The sequence below is a fragment of the Ambystoma mexicanum genome, chromosome 2q (genome assembly GCF_040938575.1).
Source record: "Ambystoma mexicanum isolate Mex_15411 chromosome 2q, UKY_AmexF1_1, whole genome shotgun sequence".
Lineage (NCBI taxonomy): Eukaryota > Metazoa > Chordata > Amphibia > Caudata > Ambystomatidae > Ambystoma > Ambystoma mexicanum.
Window position 1 is genome coordinate 1,273,631,527 of NC_090924.1, and position 25,186 is coordinate 1,273,656,712.

A 25,186-nucleotide genomic window follows, 5' to 3' on the forward strand; every position below is an offset into this window, starting at 1 on the left:
TTACTCTGCCCTTGTGCAGAAACCAGAGCCCTCTATATGCGATTCCGTCTAGACCTATTACACACGAAATCAAGAACGAAACATTGGGAGAGGAATGCTAATAATACTTACAGTATCAGCTGCAGATTTTGCAATAAATTGGAAGTAATCGAAACTCTAAAACATCTTTTTCTAGTATGTCCATTCTTTGAAACCGAAAGAGTGAAAACGATTAAATCTCTCAATTTGACAGACTCGAGTTTTGCAAGAGAATTAGTTTGGTCACGTTGTATGTGGGGTTCCTCAAATGCTATCATCCTAGCGACAGTACGCTTATTGAAAATCATTGAGGAGGCACTATCATCGAGCTTAGAGACTGCTCTCCATTGAGTCAGAACTTTTGGTGTGTAGGTCAAGACTATATACATACATATATGTGTGTATCTATATATGTATGTATATATTTATTTGTGGTTATCACCAAGTTTTCTTTTATATGTTCACTTTCTTTGCCTTACATTATGTCTTGTAAAAATCAAAAAAAAAAAAAAAAAAATGTTTTTGTGTCTTCTTTATCTTTCCTATTTAGGTAAAGTATTACATGATTTTATATATGATATCTGTAATTTGCCGTTCTGTTTTTGGCCCTTTTTAAATTCTGTTTTAATTCTGTGAATTGATAAAGAATTATGATATTGTTGTTTATGTAATTTTGGGAATGAACTGAATGAACGAAATTTTACAAAGATGTTTATCGGATGTAACTTTTATGAACAATGCTATAATTTTGTAAAGATGCGTATGCATCAAAAACAAAATTTTGATTAAAAATTTTTTAAAAAAAATCCAAGGGAAAAACAAAAGTGAAAACCATTGCTCCATGGGGAAATAAAATAATAAAAAAGATGAATCCAATAGTGAACTATATACAGAAGAACAATCCAGGGTCCATGATCCCAACTGAAGAAATGAAACCTATCAAAAATACTACCTAATGAAAAACTATATATACAGAAAGGTGGTGCATTGTCCAAGCGCAACCAAAATAAAGAAAAAATCAAAGGAAACCTAACACCATCTAACTATTTACAAGGGCAGCGGGCAAGTCCAACGGTTCACATGTTGATGTTCCGGGCCAGGGCATCATCGAACTCCTGCTCGATGTCCCGGAGGCGGTCCTCTTCCATGGCCCCGAGGGTTCGCAGGGACGATGAAATCTGGAACTCCAGGTCCCTGCGAACGGCCTCGAGGCACTCGGCCCGCCTCAGGGCCCTACGCATGGAGTTCTCCGCCCTGACCATCGTGAGCCGTGCCTCTTCCGCCCGCTGCCGCTCCGCATCTATCGCATGGCCCAACCACTGCCACACGAAAGACACTTCCCGTCCAGGGTCCTCCTGCCCTCCGGCCGATGACTGCCCCTCCGATGATGAAGGCCCCGAGCCATCATGGCTCCCACCTTGTTGCTGCTGCTGCTGTGCCGCTGCCTGTGCTCTGGCTCCTGCTGCCTGCACATCCTCCTCCAGCTGGGGTGCAGTTGTTGAGGTGCCCACCCCTGCTGGACGTCCGACTCCCGACTGTGGCAGTGATGTGTCCTCCTCCAGCCTGGCCGCAGGGTCAGAGGCAGCTCCACAGGGCACCCAGGTGACACATGGGTGGGAAGATGGCACGAAGGACGACTGGCGCATAGGGGGGGTTCAGTTGAGGAGGGGGTCGGAACAAGGTCCACAAAACGGAGGAATCCGGCAATGGTGAGCTGTCCCAGTGGGTCAACGAGCCATGCGAGAAGACATGCAGTCTGCTCATGAAAAGACTGCAGGTCAGCTCGCATGGCACGTTGACGCAACGCCACCCCACCCAGGACAGGCTCAACCCGGTGCCGGATAGCCACATCCGCAGGGAGAGGAAGGCCAGTTGGTGTAAGCCAAACCCTCCCAGAGAACGGGTCTGGACATAGGTATCCCTGCTGGTGCAAGATGATGCAGCCACAGGATCGTGGACAGGATTACACACAGGCACCTCCGCAGCGGCCTGTGCTGCCTCCTGTCCCTGCCCCTAAACTGCACCACTAGCACCAGTGGAATCCCCACCTCCAGACCCCGTCTCTGTCCCTTGCATGGCCTCCTCCTCCACCAAACCCCCCACCAACCTGGATGACTCCGTGCCATCTTCCTCCGTTGGGCCCTGTGGGGTCTCCGCTGCCGAGGAGTCCAACTCCAACCTCCGCCACTTGGACCTCCCCTTGGAAGCTGCGATCTGGGACGCGGCACCGGACTCTTCACTCCCCGACGAGATGACAACCTGGGAGGGGAGCCGGGCCTTGCGTCTCCGGCTGGCGGTGCGATCCCTGCCGCTGTGCTCCACAGCACCTTCTCCGCCCTCTTCATCAGTTGACGCTGCAGACAGGGAGAGATAGGAGACAGGCATCAGGGCACTGTACAATGGACTCATACACATATGACAGTTTACAAACTTCAGACATGGCATCACAATCCCCAACACACATGTCATTGCAACTCACACACATGAGCTATTCCACAGCCATATTGCAACAGCCAGCACCATCCATACACATACAAACAGCATGAGCAGCCAAAGGTGAGCCAGACATCACATGAAACACAGGGAGTGCACTAGACATGCACACACAACACCACAATTACATGCATGTGTACACCTCCGCCAACTGGTGCAGTGATGGGGTGGGCATCCATGTCACATCTGGCAATCAGTCTTCCACATATCAGTCTCACATGCATCCATGTTGCATTACTGTTGCACCCATGTCAAATACACACACATGCACATGTACACAGTGCAGATCCATGCAGCTGGAACCAACACCCATGTGTGACACCACAACCATGCCAACTTACATACACAGTAATCAAAACATGTGTGCTCACACATCTGCATTTGGCCTGCATGCTTACCCACACATACACCATCCATGTGTCTCACACATGAAAGGACTTGCATGTGTCAGCCTCACAGCCCTATACATACACATCCATACATGGCCCTACAAAACCACATGTACAACCTGCACTCTACTGGCACACCACCACACGCACAGCTTCCAATCAGTATGCATGTACACTTACCGCTCGACTCCAGACGGGTCTGCCTCTCAAGGACCTGGACGTGGAGCGCTGGGCGTATGCGTTCCAGGACCCTCATCTGATGTTCTGACAGGTGGCCCCGGCGCCCCTTAGCATCCGCTGCCTTCAAGAGGCACCGGGCCTTGTTGAGGGTCCTGGACCTGAAGTCCTCCCAGCGCTTCTTGACATGTTGGAAGTCACGGACTGCCACCCCCTCCGCGTTGATGGCAGTCACGATGTCTGTCCAGATCCGAGTCCGTCCTTCCTTGTCGGCGGCCGACCTTCCGAAGAGGGCATCATACTGCCCCAGGACTTGCTCCACCAGGACACCAACTTCGGTGGCAGTGAAGCTGGTGGCCCTCTGCCTCTCTGGCTGGGGGTTGGCAGTGGTGCCAGATGGTGTAGTGCCCGACATGGCAACCCCAGAGGCAGGTGTGGGTGGGCAACTGGGTCCTGGGGCTGGGCTGTGGAGTGATGGAATAGCAGTCGGGAGTCTTCGGTTCCAGCAGGGGTGGTCACAGCAACAGCACCCCGGGCTGACGTGCAGGCAGCAAATGGCAGGGCACGTGGGCAGCAGGCAATCAGGCAGCAGCAGATGGCAGCTGGGAGCATGCTCAGGGGTCTGGGGGGCAGTAATTCGGCCTTCTGGGCAGGAGCGTGGTCTTCCATGTGTGAACGCATGGCCAGCTTGATACGGAGTGATTTGGCATGTGAAAATCTAGCACGTCAGTGTGTAATTCGAGGAAAGGCCCTTAGCGCGTAAGCGCGTCAGCACGCATAAGCTATTCATTGGACCAAAGGCCCTTAGCGTGTAAGCGCATCTGTGACGTGCGCGCGCGGGCGTTTCCCTGAACCCGGGTGCATGTTACACGTCCAAGAACTGCACGTCCGAGTGTCAGCTCGTGTAATTGGAGGTTAGGGCCTTAGCGCTTATACGCGGAAGTGACGACGTGTGGGCCGGTTCAAAAGGCACGTGTAGGACGTCATTTCCTTGTACGTGCTTTTCGTGGAGAGCGAGTGGGTGAATTCTGTACTTCTTGTCGGTTCACACACGATTTACTTCACAGCGTTTCTAGTTCGTACTCCCTGTTACCTCTGACAGCTTTTTTTCTGATTTTCTGTTGGGCCTGTTTCCTCAAACAGCGTTCACTTCTTCTTTTGTCCTGTCTCCTCAGACAGTGTACAATTCTTATTTTGGCAGGGGTGTTGCCAACGCGCAGACGTGCGTATTTTTCACGCTCTTTTTCCAGGCAGACGGTGAGTCGCGCACGTATTTACCAATTGTGCTTGCCCCGTGTGTCGTGTACCCCTTCAGAGGTCATTGTAGGCTGCGTGTAACACGCGTACATTCATTTTTGTGTTTCTGGGTGCCACAGTGTAGTGCGGGTTCATTTTTCCACGCACGTGGTCTACGAGGGGTTGCATGCACGTTATTTTCTGTTTTTGGGGTGCCTGTGCATTGCGTGAACTGTCATCTTTCCCCAGGGGTCACATACAGCCTTGCTAGAGCACTAGGGTACAAATTCCATCTAGTACCCTACCCCTTTGACACCCAATTGCCCAGGACAATAGTTTACTGCAACTCCCATACGCACAACAACATCAGTGCCATGGTTGGGAGGTGACCAAGCGGTAAGGGTGGCAAAGGTGGCCGAGCCTAAAGAGGTGGCCATGGTGGGAGTTGTAGGGGACGTGGCCGGGATTTGCAGGGTACCCCTAGCCCCCCATGTGTGGAGGACCAGTCAGGGACACCCATGCCCCCCCCATAGTTGAGGGAAACGTGGCTGACACCATCTCTGCTCAGCCCTTGTTGGACCGGCCCATTGTGGCACATGACCTGGCAGAGGGTGACTCCCGGGCTGACTTCCAGGTCGCCAAGTCTAGGCCACGTGTGGCGGTGCAAGTTGGTGTCACCAGGCCATGTGGATCAGGGGCAGCTATGTCATCTGCTGCCCCGAGTAGGCGGGGTGGGGAGGCTGCAGGGGCAGCTGCAGCTCCATCCACCGCAGCTCCGACTCTCCCAGTCAGGGCAGTGTTGGTCCCAGTCCATCTTGGTAACGTTCCCCCTGACTACGTAACACTTCAGCCAATGCCTGCACCAAGTCCCATGCTCAGTGTGCATTCCCACACTCCAACTACCCAATCCACCGGTGCTCCTGCCCCTAGTGGCCAGAGCGGCGTAGGCCACTCAGGATTCCCACAACCTTCCAAAAAAAAGAGGAAGAGTGCTCGTCCACTACAGGCTGATACCCCAGACACGGCTACGCAGTCCGGCACGCAAAGGAAGCCTAGCTTCAGTGATGCCGAACGTGATGCACTTGTGCAGTATGTGTCCGCCCATGACAGCGAAATGTTGATCACTTCAGGGTGCAAGACCACACCTGCTCGACGTCAGGCACACTGGCAGACCGTCGCGGTCATCATAAGTGCCCTTGGATCAGTGAGGCGCACAGCTGGTGAGTGCTACAAGCGCTGGAATGACCTTAAGCGCAGGGCAAAGAAAAAGCTGGCCTCAAGTCATGCCGCTACTCTGGTGACTGGAGGTGGGTCTCCACAAGAGGACATTGAACTCACTGTACATGAGTCTGTTGCTGGGACCTACGTCACAGAGGAACAGATCCAATGTGTGGGAGATCTGCCAGATTACGAGGCATTGTCCGGTGAGTGCACATGCATGTGTGTGTGATCCATGTGTATGTTGTGTGTGTGAGGGGTTCTGATTGAGTGCCAGGTGAGGGTGTGTGTGCCTGAGTGGTTTGGGTCACCCATGTGCTTCATCCAAAACATTCTGCGCCCCTGGATTTGGGTATTACAGTATCCCTTCTGCCCACAATAGACTTTTTGTGCAACATCACGCCAGTTGCCCTTGAAGTGGCATCTTGCAACAACATTGTTCCGTATTTCTCATTGTTCATTCAGGCTGATTGTTTCGATCCTCCCACTTTCACTACGCATTTCTCAGCCCTATTGTCAAACGATATGTGACATGCCTATGGTACATGCCATCTGTGTGATGGCATGTGTCATGTATGTGGATTGGACATGCCACTCACAGGCCAATGTGTGATGGCTCTGCTAGCCAGCATGCAGCTAATGTGTTGCTCTTCCATCTTGGTGTCATCAGTTTCTGACATTTCCCCCCCTTCAAACTCAGTGACAGTGCATGCATGGGAGGGTTATAGTCATGTGGGACATGCGTCAATCAAGTACTGGTTCTGTAGCTTGTGAGGCCTAATTGTGTGCCATGCTGCTAATGCCTGTTTCCATTTTTTGTCTTTCATGTTTCTGCAGGGGATGACGCACTTAATGCTGTTGCGGGTGAGGAGATGGTGCAGACCCAGGAGGGATCTCAGGCACGACCGGGCACCAGTGGGGGACGGGGTGTGGTGGTGGGTGAGAACCCACTCTTGCTGCAGACCGTTCTCTCCAGGGGTGTCTCTGGGTGCACCTCCCCAGACCTCTTTTCGGGTGTTGATTCGGATGATGAGACCTATGTGGCTTCGCAGGTAGGTGTTTCTGGGAGGGATTCTGTTCTGTCCGACCCACCTGCACCAGGGGTACAGCCCACTATGGGGATGTCAGTGTTGGTAGGTCCGCCTTTGGTGGTTACGGATGCAGGGCCACACTCCGCAACATCTGATCCTGTTCCTGGGCCAGCAGATCAGAGGGGGAATGCAGTCCTGCAGCCTCAGGCAGTGCCGACACAGCAAGGCACAGTTCGCCTTGCCCCAGACAGGTGTGGTGCCCGCCAACGCGGTGGCCGTACGCCACCAGGCAATACCGCATGGGAGAAATCCATATACGGTATGGCAAACCAACAGGCAGCAGCATCTGAGATGATGGCTCAAGCTATGGAGAGGGTGGCCACTTCCATTGTCCCCCCCAGAAAGGCAGATGGAACAACTACAGCAGGCAACAGACTCCATTTGCCAATCACTCAGGGAGGACATGTTGGCGTCCAACAGGGACAGACGGGCAGCCCTGGACACTCTGCGGGAAGCCTTTTCTTTAGAGTCCCAGGGCCAGAGGGAAGCCCTGAGGGTAGAAGTCCGTCACCTCAGGCAGACTCTTGTGGAGCTTGAGGCTTCCACTGTCACGAGGACAGAACAGCTACTGGAGCGGGTCACACGTACGCTCTCAGCAGAGATGCAGCCAACTCGGGAGGAGGTCCGGGCATCACGTCAGGTGGTGCATGGGAATCTCCGCACCATATTCCTCCAGAACGAGACCTTCCACACCCGCATGCTTGCTGCCATGGAGGACCAGACGAGGGCTTTGCGTGGGCTGCCTCCCATAGCACCACCACCTCCTGTGGTGGCAGCAGCACAGGGTGATGAGAGCGACCACAGCGATTCTGAATCTCTCACGATAGCGTAGCCGTGCAGGCCATGAGCCCATGGAGGTGTTTTTTTTTTCGCAACATCCACACAGGTGGCTGTTGGTGTGCACCTTGTCCTCGGACCTCCTGAGTGGCCTCCCCCCACCCTCCTGATCCCCACATGGCCATTTTTGATTTTTGATTTTTGGTTTTTGAGTTTTTGTTACAGTGTGTTGCCTTGTGTGGCTCCCGTGGGCATCCACTGTATTCCGGCTGGGCACATGTAGGCTTGTCCTGAGTTTGGGTTAGATGCTTGGGGTCGTGAGACACACACCCCTCCTGCTTCCCGTTACCATGGGCTTGCAAAGAGTGTGCCCAAGTGACAGTAACTTACACAGTAACGTTGGACTCCCATGACATGTGTGGGCAGTCTGTAGTCAATACTGTGTATACATTCCTAGTGCATATTGTTGTAGTATTGTACACTGCATGGTGTATTGATGTGTGCTTGTGCACCATGTCTCCCTCCTAATTTGCAGGTTCATTCCTCATGTCTTCACAAGGCCGTCTACTTTGGAGATGGAGTTCATGTTGTAAGCAGTGCACTTCCAGATTTGCGTGGCACCAACACTGTACAGTTGGAAGTGGTCGATGTGCTAGCATCACCAGGTTGCAAGTCTACGTATCCTTTAACTTAGTACTGTCATGTGAATGCTATGTTTGGGGTGGCTAGCTGCATTGTATTGTGGTAAGTCTTTGGTCATGTGTGTTGTCAGTTCTACATTAATGGGAGCATATTGTGTGTGGCCATTTTCCATTCGGGACACTGTACTTTGTGACACTTGTGTCATGTTTTGGAGATTCCTTTGTTTGCTCTCACATAGCATGACATGCCATGGTGTGTTGGGTGGCGGTGCTGGGGAGGTGTTGGGTGACATGGCACTGTTGTCATGTTGTATCTTGCAAGGGGGTAATGATTTTAGCAGCATAGAAGTGTGTCTTTTGATGACACAGCATTGGTGGTGTTTGTGTAGGTAGGTATGCACACAATGGAACACTACCAGGTGAACAATCTCAGGCTGGTATGGTTGTGACAGTTGACTGTCACTTGACTCATCATCATTGATAGTCAGCTGGTATGTGCCAGGGCTGTGTGCACTCCACAGGGGTGCGATTTTAGGTGAAGTAATTAGCCACCAGCTGCGTACGGACTGCCTCACCCCATGCCCTTTCCCCTCCCATGCGCAGCGGGCGTTCATGTGGTTGGGGATGTGTGGGCACCACCATGTCCACGGGCAGGCCCCGGCGTGTTGCAACGTTGTGCAGCACACATGCTGCCACTATGATCCTGCACACTACTGGGGGAGCGTATAACAGCTGCCCGCCAGAACGGTCAAGGGAGCGAAAGCGTGACTTGAGCACTCCGAATGTGCGCTCCACTATGCCCCGGGTTGCAATATGGGCTGTGTTGTATCTTACCTCGGGTGGCGTGGTGGGGTTCCGAATTGGCGTCATCGTGTGGGTGCTCAGAGGGTAGGCACTGTCCCCTGGGGAGGTGGTGATGGGTATCATTAGTGGGGTTGTGACATTACTCAGTATCTGACATGCATGCATGTGCTGTGGCATTTATACTCACCAATCAGCCATGTATCGCCATGCCGACCAGCTCCTAGGTCCCGGTTTAGGGTTGACATTCTGTAAATGAAACTGTCGTGGGTGGACCCTGGATAGTTGGCATATACTGAGGTGATGATTCCCTTGGCATCACATAATACCTGGACGTTGATGGAATGCCAGTGCTTGCGGTTTCTATAGGATGTGCTCAGATGCCCTGGGGGGGACGTAGAGCCACATGGGTGCAGTCAATAGCACCTAGCACTTTGGGGAAGTGTGCCACCCCGTAAAAATCCTGGACGACAGCCTGCCTTTCTGCAGGTGTTCTGGGCAGGTATATGTGCCTGCGTACTGATGGGCGTGCAGTCATGATGGCCAAGACCTGGTGTAGGCAGCGTGACTGCGTGGCCTGTTACACCCCCCCCCCACTATGGCACTTGTCCGCTGAAATGATCCAGTGGCCAAGAAGTGCAGTACATTAAGGACCTTCACCAGGGGGCTGAGTGCTTGGGAGCAGAGGGTGGGTGATGTGAGGTCATCCTCCCACTCACTGACCAGGTCGAGTATTATGTGAGGTGGAAACCTGTACCTCCCATACACGTGGTCATCAGGCATCCCAAAAAGGCTGGTTCTGGGTGTAAAAATTCTGGCCCCGACTATCCTCCTCCTCCTCCTGCGGTATCCCACGGCCACTGCTGCTAGGAACGGTATATTCATCCTGGCATCTGAGCTTGTTTGTTGTTTGCGCGCACTTTTATGCTGTGTAGGTCGACGTACGCCTGCTTCCTGCTTGCGTATGTGTTTCCGGATTAGCGCGTCTTTTTTGGCATGTGCATGTGGGCGTTCCGCGCATTTGCCTCCTGTACTTCCACGCCCACCACAGTAATACACGTACCCCGCTCGCCCAGGCCCAATCGCGTGCGAAACTTCCCGCGAGCCCCGGAATTACACGTACCCCGCTCGCCCAGGCCCAATCGTGTGTAAAACTTCCCGCAAGCCCCTGAAGTACACATACCCCGCTCGCCCAAGCCCAATCGTGTGTAAAACTTCCCACAAGCCCCTGAAGTACACATACCCCGCTCGCCCAGGCCCAATCGCGTGTAAAACTTCCCGCGAGCCCCTGAAGTACACGTACCCCGCTCGCCCAGGCCCAATCGCGTGTAAAACTTCCCGCGAGCCCCTGAAGTACACGTACCCCGCTCGCCCAGGCACAATCGCGTGTTAAACTTTCCGCGAGCCCCTGAATTACACGTACCCCGCTCGCCCAGGCACAATCGCGTGTGAAACTTCCCGCGCACCCCCAAAATACACGCTATTTTTGACACAGCGGGTGTCCGTGTTTGTAGTGTACCCCTTTGCACGTCATTTGTCCTAGAGGGCCACAGTATGGGACATTCATCAGAGCTGTATATATGGCTTTTTGTTAGCGCACATTTTTTTAATGCGCAGGGACGCTACCGCCTGCCTTCGTGTGGCGGACATGTGTTGATGTACATAGTTGACTTTTGGTTTGTGTCGTGGGATCGCCATTTCACTGCTGGGGGGTGGGTGTGCAAGGGGACATGAGTGGGGGCCTGCTGGCAGGTGCCCCGCACTGCTGGGAGCTGGGGGTGCAAGGGGACATGAGTGGGGGCCTGCTGGCAGGTGCCCCGCACTGCTGGGGAGTGGGTGTGCAAGGGGACATGAGTGGGGGACTGCTGGCAGGTGCCCCGCACTGCTGGGGGGTGGGTGTGCAAGGGGACATGAGTGGGGCCTGCTGGCAAGTGCCCCGCACTGCTGGGAGCTGGGGGTGCAAGGGGACATGAGTGGGGGCCTGCTGGCAGGTGCCCCGCACTGCTGGGGGGTGGATGTGCAAGGGGACATAAGTGGGGGCCTGCTGGCAGGTGCCCCGCACTGCTGGGGGGTGGGTGTGCAGGGGGACATGAGTGGGGGGCTGCTGGCAGGTGCCCCGCACTGCTGGGGGGTGGGTGTGCAAGGGGACATGAGTGGGGGCCTGCTGGCAGGTGTCCCGCACTGCTGGGAGCTGGGGGTGCAAGGGGACATGAGTGGGGGCCTGCTGGCAGGTGCCCCACACTGCTGGGGGGTGGGTGTGCAAGGGGACATGAGTGGGGGACTGCTGGCAGGTGCCCCGCACTGCTGGGGGGTGGGTGTGCAAGGGGACATGAGTGGGGGACTGCTGGCAGGTGCCCTGCACTGCTGGGGGGGTAGAGGTGCAAGGGGACATGAGTGGACATGAGTGGGGGCCTGCTGGCAGGTGGCCCGCACTGCTGGGGCGTGGGGGTGCAAGGGGACATGAGTGGGACATGAGTGGGGGCCTGCTGGCAGGTGCCCCGCACTGCTGGGGGGTGGGTGTGCAAGGGGACATGAGTGGGGGCCTGCTGGCAGGTGCCCCCGCACTGCTGGGGGGTGGGAGTGCAAGGGGACATGAGTGGGGGCCTGCTGGCAGGTGCCCCGCACTGCTGGGGGGTGGGTGTGCAAGGGGACATGAGTGGAGGCCTGCTGGCAGGTGCCCTGCACTGCTGGGGGGTGGGGGTGCAGGGGGACTCGAGTGGGGGCCTGCTGGCAGGAGCTCTGCACTGCTGGGGGTGCAAGGGGACATGAGTGGGACATGAGTGGGGGCCTGCTGGCAGGTGCGCTGCACTGCTGGGGCGTGGGGGTGCAAGGGGACATGAGTGGGACATGAGTGGGGGCCTGCTGGCAGGTGCGCTGCACTGCTGGAGGGTGGGTGTGCAAGGGGACATGAGTGGGGGCCTGCTGGCAGGTTCCCCGCACTGCTCGGGGGTGGGGGAGCAAGGGGACATGAGTGGGGGCCTGCTGGCAGGTGCCCCGCACTGCTGGGGGGTGGGTGTGCAAGGGGACATAAGTGGGGGCCTGCTGGCAGGTGCCCTGCACTGCTGGGGGGGTGGGGGCGCAAGGGGACATGAGTGGGACATGAGTGTGGGCCTGCTGGCAGGTGCCCCGCACTGCTGGGGGGGTGGGTGTGCAAGGGGACATGAGTGGGGGCCTGCTGGCAGGTGCCCTGCACTGCTGGGGGGTGGGTGTGCAAGGGGACATGAGTGGGGGCCTGCTGGCAGGTGCCCCGCACTGCTGGGGGGTGGGTGTGCAAGGGGACATGAGTGGGGGCCTGTTGGCAGGTGCCCCGCACTGCTGGGGGGTGGGTGTGCAAGGGGACATGAGTGGGGGCCTGCTGGCAGGTGCCCCGCACTGCTGGGGGGTGGGTGTGCAAGGGGGCATGAGTGGGGGACTGCTGGCAGGTGCCCCGCACTGCTCGGGGGTGGGTGTGCAAGGGGACATGAGTGGGGGCCTGCTGGCAGGTGCCCCGCACTGCCGGGGGGTGGGAGTGCAAGGGGACATGAGTGGGGGCCTGCTGGCAGGTGCCCCACACTGCTGGGGGGTGGGTGTGCAAGGGGACATGAGTGGGGGCCTGCTGGCAGGTGCCCTGCACTGCTGGGGGGTGGGGGTGCAGGGGGACTCGAGTGGGGGCCTGCTGGCAGGAGCTCTGCACTGCTGGGGGATGGGGGTGCAAGGGGACATGAGTGGGACATGAGTGGGGGCCTGCTGGCAGGTGCCCTGCACTGCTGGGGGTGGGTGTGCAAGGGGACATGAGTGGGGGCCTGCTGGCAGGTGCCCTGCACTGCTGGGGGGGTGGGGGTGCAAGGGGACATGAGTGGGACATGAGTGTGGGCCTGCTGGCAGGTGCCCCGCACTGCTGGGGGGGGGTGTACAAGGGGACATGAGTGGGGGCCTGCTGGCAGGTGCCCCGCACTGCTGGGGGGTGGGTGTGCAAGGGGACATGAGTGGGGGCCTGCTGGCAGGTGCCCCACACTGCTGGGGGGTGGGTGTGCAAGGGGACATGAGTGGGGGCCTGCTGGCAGGTGCCCTGCACTGCTGGGGAGGGTGGGGGTGCAAGGGGACATGAGTGGGACATGAGTGGGGACCTGCTGGCAGGTGCCCTGCACTGCTGGGGGGTGGGGGTGGAGGGGGTCATGTGTTGGTGATCAGTAGTGCAAGCTGACATGTGGCTTGCCTGGGGGGCATGCCCATGGTGGATGGGCTGCCTGCGGAACATGAAGTCCCCTGTGGTGTGGGCTGCCTGCAGGGGCCGTGGAGGGTGTAGAGCAGGGGTGAACAACTGATTTTGACAGAGGGCCGAAAGTACCTTACATGAGGGCTATAGTGGGCCGAAAAGTAAAAGTGGGCGGGGCGGTGGGCAGGACATGTCAGGAGGCTTTTTCAACCCCCAATTTGTATTAAACACATGGAAAAAGATATGTTTTTGAGGGGTAACGATTTTTATTGCATTTCAAACTTACATTTTGTACTACACATTTTCCATTGCTATCATTTATTTAGATTTAGTTGTATATCGTCTGTTTAATTAAATTATATATATTTTATTGACCCTTGATTGGACATTCCGTTATTTTGGACTGCTATAGTTTGCTGTTTGGCTTACCCAAGAGGAGTATGGCCTTCGTTGAGTCAGGTTTCCTCAAAAAAGCAAAGGATGTACATCTCCTAACTGTGCCTGTTTTAGCTTTATTATTGAGTTCACTCTTGGAGTGCAACACTATGCCCCATGGCCCCCACCCCCAACCAAACACTATGCCCCATGGCCCCCACCCCCAACCAAACACTATGCCCCATGGCCCCCACCCCCAACCAAACACTATGCCCCCTGTCCCTCACCCCCCAAGCAAACACTATGCCCCCTGTCCCTCACCCCCAACCAAACACTATGCCCCATGGCCCCCTCACCCCCAACCAAACACTATGCCCCATGGCTCCCTCACCCCCAACCAAACACTATGCCCCCTGTCCCTCACCGCCAACCAAACACTATGCCCCATGGCCCCCTCACCCCCAACCAAACACTATGCCCCATGGCCCCCTCACCCCCCTAACCACCAACCAAACACTATGCCCCATGGCTCCCACCCCAACCAAACACTATGCCCCATGGCCCCCACCCCCAACCAAACACTATGCCCCCTGTCCCTCACCGCCAACCAAACACTATGCCCCATGGCCCCCTCACCCCCAACCAAACACTATGCCCCAAACACACTCAAGCATGCATCCATACAGACCTGAACCCCCAACCCCCCAAATCAGCACACACACAAACATGCACCCATACAGACCCGAACCCCTCACCCCCCAAATCAGCACACACACAAGCATGCACCCATACAGACCCGAACCCCCCACCCCCCAACTCAGCACACACACAAACATAAACCCATACAGACCCGAACCCCCCACGCCCCCAAATCAGCAAACTCTCAAACAAGCACCCATCCAGACCCGAAGCCCCACCCCCCAACTCAGCACACAAAAAACATTCAAATCAAAACATTCATACACATCCGACACACATCCGACACCCCCCGACCCCCGCATCTCAACATACACTCAAAATACATTCAAATACAAACATTCACACCCCCCCACATCTCAACATACACACAAAATACATTCAAATACAAACATTCATACACATCCGACACACCCCTCCACCCCCGCATCTCAACATACACTCAAAATACATTCAAACACAAACATTCATACACATCCGACACACCCCCCCACCCCCGCATCTCAACATACACTCAAAATACATTCAAACACAAACATTCATACACATCCGACACACCCCCCCACCCCCGCATCTCAACATACACTCAAAATACATTCAAACACAAACATTCATACACATCCGACACACCCCCCACCCCGCATCTCAACATACACTCAAAATACATTCAAACACAAACATTCATACACATCCAACACACCCCCCCTCCCCCGCATCTCAACATACACTCAAAATACATTCAAACACAAACATTCATACACATCCGACACACACCCCCACCCCCGCATCTCAACATACACTCAAAATACATTCAAACACAAACATTCATACACATCCGACACCCCCCCACCCCCGCATCTCAACATACACACGAAATACATTCAAATACAAACATTCATACACATCCGACACACACCCCCACCCCCGCATCTCAACATACACACACAATACATTCAAACACAAACATTCATACACATCCGACACACCCCCCACCCCCGCATCTCAACATACACTCAAAATAGATTCAAACAAACATTCATACACATCCGACACACCCCCCCCACTCCCGCATCTCAACATACACACAAAATACATTCAAACACAAACATTCATACACATCCGACACACCCCCGCATCTCAACATACACTCAAAATACATTCAAACACAAACATTCATACACATCCGACACACCCCCCCACCCCCGCATCTCAACATACACACAAAATACATTCAAACACAAACATTCATACACATCCGACACACCCCCCCACCCCCGCATCTCAACATACACTCAAAATACATTCAAACACAAACATTCATACACATCTGACACCCCCCCACCCCCGCATCTCAACATACACACAAAATACATTCAAATACAAACATTCATACACATCCGACACACACCCCCACCCCCGCATCTCAACATACACACAAAATACATTCAAACACAAACATTCATACACATCCGACACACCCCCCTACCACCGCATCTCAACATACACTCAAAATACATTCAAACACAAACATTCATACACATCCGACACACCCCCCCACCCCCGCATCTCAACATACACTCAAAATACATTCAAACACAAACATTCATACACATCCGACACACACCCCCACCCCCGCATCTCAACAAACACTCAAAAAACATTCAAACACAAACATTCATACACATCCGACACACACCCCCACCCCCGCATCTCAACATACACACAAAATACATTCAAACACAAACATTCATACACATCCGACACACCCCCCCACCCCCGCATCTCAACATACACTCAAAATACATTCAAACACAAACATTCATACACATCCGACACACCCCCCCACCCCCGCATCTCAACATACACACAAAATACATTCAAACACAAACATTCATACACATCCGACACACCCCCCCACCCCCGCATCTCAACATACACACAAAATACATTCAAACACAAACATTCATACACATCCGACACACCCCCCCACCCCCGCATCTCAACATACACACAAAATACATTCAAACACAAACATTCATAAACATCCGACACACACCCCCACCCCCGCATCTCAACATACACACAAAATACATTCAAACACATCCAACACACCCCCCCACCCCCGCATCGCAACATACACACAAAATACATTCAAATACAAACATTCATACATATCCGACACACCCCTCCACCCCCGCATCTCAACATACACACAAAATACATTCAAACAAAAACATTCATACACACAAACATAAAGCAAAACAAACCCGACACACAAACACAGAGCACTTACCGGAGACGTGCAGGAAGGCAGGTAAGCTGGAAGTCGCTGGAATCGTACTACGGCTGGCGCGGTCCAAGGCTGAAATGCCTTCCGGCATCAAGCCTTATGGACCACGCCAGCCGTAGTGCTGGCCCTCCATTGGTGCAGCACACACGCATTATGTGGCTCGTAGGAGCGACGTGATGCGTGTGTGTGCTGAGCCAATGATGGCCAGTGTTTTCACCGGCCCGGAAGTCAACAAAGACTTTCCTAATGAAGGGCGGCCGCGCGGGCCGCCCTCCATTAGGAAAGTCTTTGTGCCTCGCGGGCCGGTCAAAAGGGCATGGCGGGCCGCAACTGGCCCGCGGGCCGTATGTTGTGCACCCATGCTGTAGAGGGAACACCTGGGAGGAGTCACACTGCCAATTCACGTGTAAGGCTCCCCTGCACCCCAGATATACATGTACCCCACTCGCACAGGGCCTGTCACGTGTGATAATTCCCGCGCACCCCCGAAATACACGTAGCCCGCTCGACCAAGGCCAATCACATGTGAAACTTCCCACGCACCCCACATTTACACGTACCCAGCCCAATCGCGTGTGAAACTTCACGCGAACCCCAGGAATACACGCACCCCACTCTCACAGGGCCTATCGCGTTTGAAACTTCCCACGAACCCCTGGAATACACGTATCCCGCTCACCCAGGCAGGATCGCGTGTAGAACTTCACTCGCACTCCTGAAATACACGTACCCCGCTCCCCCAGGCTCGATGGCGTGTAAAACTTCACGCGCACACACGAAATACACGCACAAGCTAATTTTTCACACAGCGGGTGTCGCTGTTTGTCGCGTACCCCTTTGCACGTCATTTGTCCTAGGGGGCCACAGTATTCATCAGAGCTGTATATTTGTGCTTTTTGTTAGCGCACATTTTGGCGCACATTTTTTTCCAGCGCAGGGACGCTACCGCCTGCCTTTGTGTGGCGGATGGGTTTGGGTCAGTGCGCGTCTTTGCCCGTGCGCTGGTTTGCCCTATTCGAATCCATGAATACGTGTTGTAGGCGAGCGTGTGGGCGTTCCGCGCACTTGCCTCCTGTACTTCCCCCGTGACGCCCACATTTTCACGAGTTGTTCCCCATTCCGAGTGTTACGCCCCGTGTTCCGCCTACTTTTGTTATGTGCGCCGCGCTATGTGCGCTTTCGCTGTGGCCTTAGCGCACGCCATTAGATGACCTGTGCGCTGGCGTGCGCCGCGCACTTTTTCAGCACACATCCCTGATTTTACTCACGCACGGGCTTCCATGAATAGATGTGCGCTGGTTTCCCTGCGATATTCGCACTTGCACTGCGATTTTCACTCTTCCACTGCGAATCGCACGTTTTCACACGCTTGCGCCGAAATTTTCGGCGCACATTAATTCCATGAATCGGCCTGTAAATATACCACTCTGCAATTGGGGTCGGTAATATCTCCTTTAACCACTTGCTCTCCTTCACATTTTACCTCAATGGGATGGCGTGCATTGCACCATGTGTAGCATCTATGTAGGACGCACATTCCTCACTGTAAATTCAAAGTCTATGAACTCCACCTTGATGTCAAGCAGATGAGATGATGTAGCTAGATTGACACTAGCGGCAGTTGCAACCCCTGTCATTATGTTATGCCATTACATAATTGCCCTCATTATGAGTTTGAAGGCAGCGGGCATGGCTGCCTCCAAACTCGGATCCAGGTTCCCTGAATGGGGAAATACCGAGCCATTCTGACCTTGGAGGGCCGGGTATTTCCCCATTCAGGGAACCCAGACCCGGACCATCCCCATTTGAGCCCCCAGAGGGCTCAATGGGAATGAGGAGCATGCTAACAACAGGCCCGTTAATGACGGGCCCGTTGTTAGCATGCTGGCCCCCTCGCGGGACCCGCTAAGAACGTCGGGTAAAACCAGACATCCAGAGCGGGTCCCGCAAGGGGGCCTCGTAATAGGGCGGTATGAGTTTAACGGCGCCGGCAGCTCTACCTGGTGCCGTTAAACCCATACCGCCAGGGTCGTAATGAGGCCCAATGTATATGATGAGGCCACAACATAGACTAATAGTTACCCGCATCTGGGTCAAAGGACATCAGTACAAGAAAACTGTCATTTCTGAGTCCCATTAAATTAGTTTTTAAAAAGTGCAATGTTAAACCGGGGAGATGTATTATCTGTAAAATACCGGAAAGCAGAGCAATACTTTGAAAACTAGTGAGTGCAGCTGGTAAACTATGCCTCGGAATGTGACCATAAATTGACCAATCACAGACAGAGAAAAAGTCCAGGGGTCTTTTGACAAAATAATCCATGCACTTTAATGTTGACTGCTTTGTAGATATCACCTGATACCCAAGATTATACTATTGGACCATAGTAAATAATCTGCTATGCGTTTTCATATTACATGTTATAATTATAATCATTCTTTTATAACGCGCTTAATACCAACAAGTGGTTTCTAAGCGCTCAAACGGGATTCGAACCCTTGCTTCCAGGACAAACGTGCTGCCCCTGAGCCATCTTTCCTCCCCTAATAACATATCTCAGCTTCACTCTTGTTGAAAACCTTAACAGTGCATGGGCATATAAAACATTAGTCTAACAAGTGATGCAGATATCACGGAGAGCTATTTCCATGGAGAGCTTAAAGTGATTGCCATGCTTAGGCAAGAATGAGTATAACTGATCAGGTTAGATCACTTTCTAGGCTTCTCATTGGTTGCAATCCACTGTGAACTAAGGAAAATTAGGAACAGGTATGACAACCCCCCTGTGAATTAAAATCACTGCTGTGGTCTCTATGCACTTTGACTGATGTACCGCAAGTCACCTGGCGATTTTGCGCCTCTTGCTTTACCAAACCGCAAAATAAATCTCCTTGTGAAGTACGTTTGGCAGTCCATTAGTCTGTACTCACCTCAATGGTGCATATGTATTCACAATGCTACTGTTGAGTGCTAGCCTTCTGAAAAGGGCCATTCAAGTCACTGAGTTATGTAAGAAGCTCCAAAGGCAATACAGACTCTCTGTCCGCTTTAAGAAGAGAGCCTACATCCAAGCCTGCATCTCCGCGGCATCTAACAACTCGGCCAAACATTTCAAGGTCTGCAAGGGGCTGGCCAATGCTGCTGCAGTCTCTACCTCTCCTGTTCCCTCCCAGGCTCTTTGCACGACCGTGGCCTCTCATTTCAGTACTAGACCTCAGGACACCCTGTCCACCCTCTCTTCCTCTACCTCATCTTCCTCCTCCTCTACCACTCCTGGCCCGTCTGAGGCCGTCGCTCCTCTTCCTTTCCCCTGTTCACCCCTGATGATGTTTCAAGACAAATCCGATCTATGAAAGTCTCATCAAAGCAGGTTCTCAGCTGCTCATCCAGAACAATCAAGGACCACTTCAAACCTCTTGCTCTAGCCTTGGCCGATTTCTGCAATCACTCTTTTGCCACTGACACTTTCCCCTCCCCCTTAAGCAATCTCTTGTTCACCCCCTTCTAAAGAAGCCCTCGGACGATTCTTCCTCTCTGGCTATCGCCCGATTTCCATCACTCCTTTCCTGGGCAAACCCTTGGAAAAGCTGGCCATCTCCCAGCTTAATCTACGTACTGAAATGTGGGTTGCCTCCATGACCACCAGTCTGGCTTCTGAGCTGCCAGAAGCATGGAAATTGCTCTCCTGAACAACCATGAAGATTTGCTCTCCAATCTTGACTCTAATCTCCCTTCAGTCCTCATTCTTGTTGATCTATCCTATGCTTTTTGACACGGTCAACCATGCCATCCTGCTCAATCGTTTCTGCGACAACCTTGGTATTACTGATCAGGCCCTAGCCTGGTTGACCTCCTTTCTCACCGACCAACCCTCTCAGGTCCAACTCAGGCCTTTTCTCTCTTCCAGCTCCCTCTCTGCTTGTTGTGTTCCCCAGGGGTCTAACCTCTCACCCTGGCTCTTCAACCACTAGCTGGCACCTCTTGCCCACAGCATCGCTACTTTCCGCTCCAATTTTCAATGTTATGCGGGTGACACTCAGCTGTCTTTCAAGCTCCCCTTAGCCACCTCTGCTTCTTTTCTCATACCAGACTGTCTGGCCGCAATTCAGAAATGGTGTGCCACCTATGATCTCTGCCTTGATGCCAGTAAGACTGAGATCCTCTTCATTGCGGCACCCGCTCCGTCCTTTCCCCTCTCTCTCTCTCTCTGGGCCCTCTTCCTGCTCCTTCCTGTGAGGTTTAGGACCTTGGTGTCATCTTCGACTCCACCCTCTCCTTCTCTCCTCATATCTCTGACATCTCTAAGAAGTCAAACTATCACTTTCCCCCAGAAGCTCACTGTCTCCAGAGCTCTAATCCTCGCTAGGCTGGACTATTGCAACAGCCTCTTTCTAAATCTTCCTGCTTCTAATCTTCGACCTTTACAACTTATCCAGATCAAGACTGCAAGACTTGTCATTGGTCTCAAGCCCAGGGATCGTATCTCTCCTGATCTGAAATCTCTTCACTGGCTACCTGTGGCTGCAATGATCAACTTCAAGACCATCTGCATTGCCCACAAGGCTTTCTGGGGCCTGGGACTGCTCTACCTCTAACTTTCTCTTCCAAAACATCTTCCTTCTCGAGATCCAATTCCAACTCTCTGAGGGTCAGACACTTCTGCAAGCAGAGGGTTGGGGGCAGACCTATCTCCTCGGCTGGGGCCTCCCTCTGGAACAGCCCCCATGCCTCTCTCAAACTTGAGCAGAACCACCCCCGGTTCCGGAAGCAACTCAAGACCTTCCTTTTCACTTACGCTTTCTCTCTTCCTCTCCTCTGCTGATGCACCGACTGCTCTGCGCACTGGTCACCTGGTCACCCTCTAAACTCAGGCCCAGGCTCCTGCATGTCCAGTTGTCCTTGCACTTCCTCCGGACTCCCCAGCACTTAAGGATCTATATCTGCAACCTTACAGTCCCTTTTCTCTTCACCTATGAGCCACCCGCTGGCTGCACTTGTGAGTTAACTGCACTCCCCCTGGAACTTCTTCCCTTCCCTCTGTCCCACACTTGCCCGATCTGAATGACGCAAGGCCTAGTAAGATCATTATTTTGTCCTCCCTCGTTTCCCACTCCTTATCTTGTCACGCCTAGAAACACTTGTGTACAGGCACATTATAAATGCCACATCATATCATATCCTATCCTATTTTCCAGGTGTCGCACACATGGAATTTCAAAGGCAAGCAGAAGGCAGCCAGCTTTACCCTGGGCAACAGGTGGAACACAAATTAGTACTGAACCAGGCTACACCTGAGTTGAGGAGTCTAAAGACACGGGGGTACTTCATTAAATTATATTCAAATAGATTAACAAAATATTAAGGAAAATGCCTGAGTAAATGCTAAAACTTCTTGGCAATGAGACAATTACTTGTGACAATGGGGGTCATTACATATTTGGAGGTCGCTATGAGCGGCATGGCTACCCCCTTACCGGGTACCGGGTTCCTCAAATAAGGAATTACTGGGCCATTCTGACCTTGGAGGACCCGGTAATTCCTCATTCGAGGAACCCTTCCCCCTTCCCCATTCCCATTCGAGCCCCCATACGGCTCAATGGGGAGGGTGCTAGCACCCGGGCCTGCTCGCGGGACCCGCTAAGGGCGCCTGGTATAACAAGTCGTCGTTAGCGGGTTCCCGCGAGCAGACTAGTAATGAGGCGGTAAGGGGTTGATGGCTCCGGCACCTTTACCGGCGCTGTTAACCCCTTACCGCCTCACTTGTAATGACCCCCAATGTGTTTCTCTTCTGTGCCACTACTTATCAAATTATGAATGATGCTGTGCCATGTTGTATCTTATGTATGTTAGTTTGTGTTGCGCTATGTTGTACTGATGTGCTGTTTTATAGTATGTTATGCTATATGCTGTGCTGCGGCATTTTGTATGCTATGTTATGTCTTTTTATACTGTTGTATTATGCCAATGTATACCATGTCCTGCTATACTGTACTACGTTATACTACCATAATATGCCATCTATACCATGTCATGAAATGATGTATGCATATCATTCCATATCACAATATGTTATTATGTATTTTAGCACATTGAGATCGTTATTGACCTCCTCTCAACCAATCAGATTGTTCAGAGTCTAGTCAATAACTACTGGAATTGACTGCATTCTAACATTCTGACTTAAAAAGCAAACAGGGAAACCACAATGCAATATAACAAGAAACTTCCTCTCTGGGATGACTTTTTTTTTAATTTTTAAACAGCAACATCATATTTAACACACCACAGAGAAAACTAAAACATGTGACTATGGGTTCCCTTTCTGAGAGTCAATAAACCATTTAATTTTACATGATGCCTAATGCATGTTCATTTTCAACCCACTCCAGTTTAATGAAGTTTGCATTTGAAATACTTATGAAGACAACCTTGTTATTTAAACAGTACAAAATAAAACCACATTGTACACTAATTTAGTTTGTCTGTTTGTGTTACTCATTATTACACTAACGTTTTTTCTTCACTCCTAAGACATGTATTGCTTCTACTACCACTATGTGAAACTAGCATTATAGACCTCGGGAGGGGTCATTAACGCTTGGGATAGTGACCTTTTGCCAACTTTGCCTCGGGCCATAACTTGCTGGTGGGTCATTTCTCTGTAATAAGGACAGCTCCCTGGTTCTACAAGGCTATAATACTGTAATTTTGATCCATATGCTACGCCATACCATCATTGTGACAGGCTATGATAGCACTGGTTACATAGTGCCCTGCACGCCAGCCAGTTTCGATGATTGTAGGGGATCAACTAAAATACAAAATTAAAAGGCGTCACAGTACAGCAGTTTGCAGGATCGGACTGGCTTAGGGCAATAGGCCAAGGCCCAAACCAAAAACACAGACTGCTAGTGTGGTCCGAGTGGGCCACTTTTTTGGCGCACGTGGGCCAGTTTGATACTTCACCATGTGGCTAGTAGTTTGGACCAGTGTTACTGAATGAATATTCTTTACACTGCACAATTTGCATCACATTTTATCAAAAACCTCCCCATTGGGTCCTACTCAAATAGTTACAAAATGAATAAACTGCCATTTGCAACTGCGGGACACTTTTTCATTGGGGCCCGAGACAATTGTATGCCCCAGCCTGTCCCTGGCAGTTTCGTCCAGAATAAACCAGTTCGGGTAAAGTGTGTTGGACTCGTTTCTCGAGGTTGGTCTAATTATGTAAAAGTGCAGACGAGATTAACAATGATGGAAAAGTCTGCCTCGAGGGCATTAATGCAAAAGAACCAATGAGCTGCGGTCATATAACAATCCAAAGTAATTCATAGCATTGTAAAAGTGCAGACGAGATTAACAATGATGGAAAAGTCTGCCTCGAGGGCATTAATGCAAAAGAACCAGCTGCGGTCATATAACAATCCAAAGTAATTCATAGCATTGCAATAAAGCTCTTCCCCTCCCCTCCCCCGGAGACCCGAGGTCGTTGGAAAGGTGTCCGCCTACCTGAGGAAGTCCGTCTGCGTCCGCCTCTCCAGTCCCAAGTCACAAGCAATCCTTTCTTGGGCAGTGAAATATTCCGGTTTGGGTGGGTTTTGGAAGGGCAGGTAAGTCTCGGAAGCCATGGTCTCCTTCGGCGGAAGCAGCGCGCTCCTCTCACTCCGCACAAGACGAGGAAAAACCGCGAACCGTCCTCTGGCGAAAATCTGAGTAGAAACGGTCAGGGGTCCGAATAATGGAACATCAAAAACATACATAAATGTACAAAAAAAAAAATACGTTCCACCCTGCACTGATGAGAATTATAAATAAACTACTCAGAAAAGGGAATGAGCTGCAGTGGATGTGGGGATGGTGGCGGACCCCGCTAGGCGGCGAGGAGTGGGCTCCGGGGAAGTGGCTGCGCTGAGGGCTGGGTTCCAGTGGGGCCGAGTTGTGAGGGGGTGGTGAGGTGTGGGCTGCGGTGAGGGGTGGGCTCCGCTCGGCTGTGAGGAGTGGGCTCCGCTGGGCTGTGGGGTAGGGACTGCGGTGACGGGTGGGCGCCGCTGGGTGGTGAGGAAGGGGCTGCGGTGAGGGGTGGGCTCCGTTGGGCTGTGAGGAAGGGGGCTGCGGTGAGTGGCGGGCTCAGCTCAACTGTGGGGGAGTGGTGCGTGGTGGGCTCCACTGGGCTGCGAGCAGTGGGCTCCGCTGGGGCTGAGCTGTGAGGGAGTGGTGAGTGGTGGGCTCCACTGGGCTGCGAGCAGTGGGCTCCGCGGGGGCTGAGTTGTGAGGGAGTGGTGGGCTCCACTGGGCTGCGAGCAGTGGGCTCCGCGGGGGCTGAGTTGTGAGGGAGTAGTGCGGTGAGGGACGGGCTGCGGCTCCGCTGGACTGTAAGACACGCGTGGACCTGGGACCCCGCGCCCAGTCCCGTCTGCGCGCCACCAGGAAGTGCGACATGTATTTTCCAGCCGCTGCTCTAAGAATGGGGAAGTCGGCGCGGGTCACAGGCAGCTGAGCTGCTGCCAACCCTTGCACACAGGAGGAGTTCACAGTTCAACACGCGTGAAAACCAAAATACCATCCGTGGCTGTGAGAAAGAGGGCCGTGACGTCTGCCGCCACACATCGAGGGAAAGTGGTGGGGCGAGGCGGGGGGTCATGGAAACTCGCGCTGCTTATTTACTCCGGACGAGGCCGCGCACATTTGCATGGTTTTGGTAAACGGTGACAACTTGCGCAATGGGAAATGAGTGTCGCTACCCGTCATATATTTTTTAAAGCTAATAGTGGAAATGATGTTGAAA

General features: G+C 52.8%; 1 protein-coding gene across 2 annotated transcripts in view; it reads right to left on the minus strand.

Annotated features, from left to right (window-relative positions):
- LOC138570088 (TNFAIP3-interacting protein 1-like) overlaps positions 1-24,844 on the minus strand; it is a 199,774-nt gene extending 174,930 nt beyond the window's left edge. The window contains exon 1 of one of the 2 annotated variants that reach the window (XM_069648682.1): positions 23,911-24,844. In XM_069648682.1, the coding sequence (XP_069504783.1) occupies positions 23,911-24,161 (251 nt within the window). In that variant the 5' untranslated portion in view covers positions 24,162-24,844. The remainder of the gene's footprint in view (positions 1-23,910) is intronic. The other variant, XM_069648681.1, reaches the window with a different exon arrangement.
- Between the last annotated feature and the right edge of the window lie 342 nt (positions 24,845-25,186).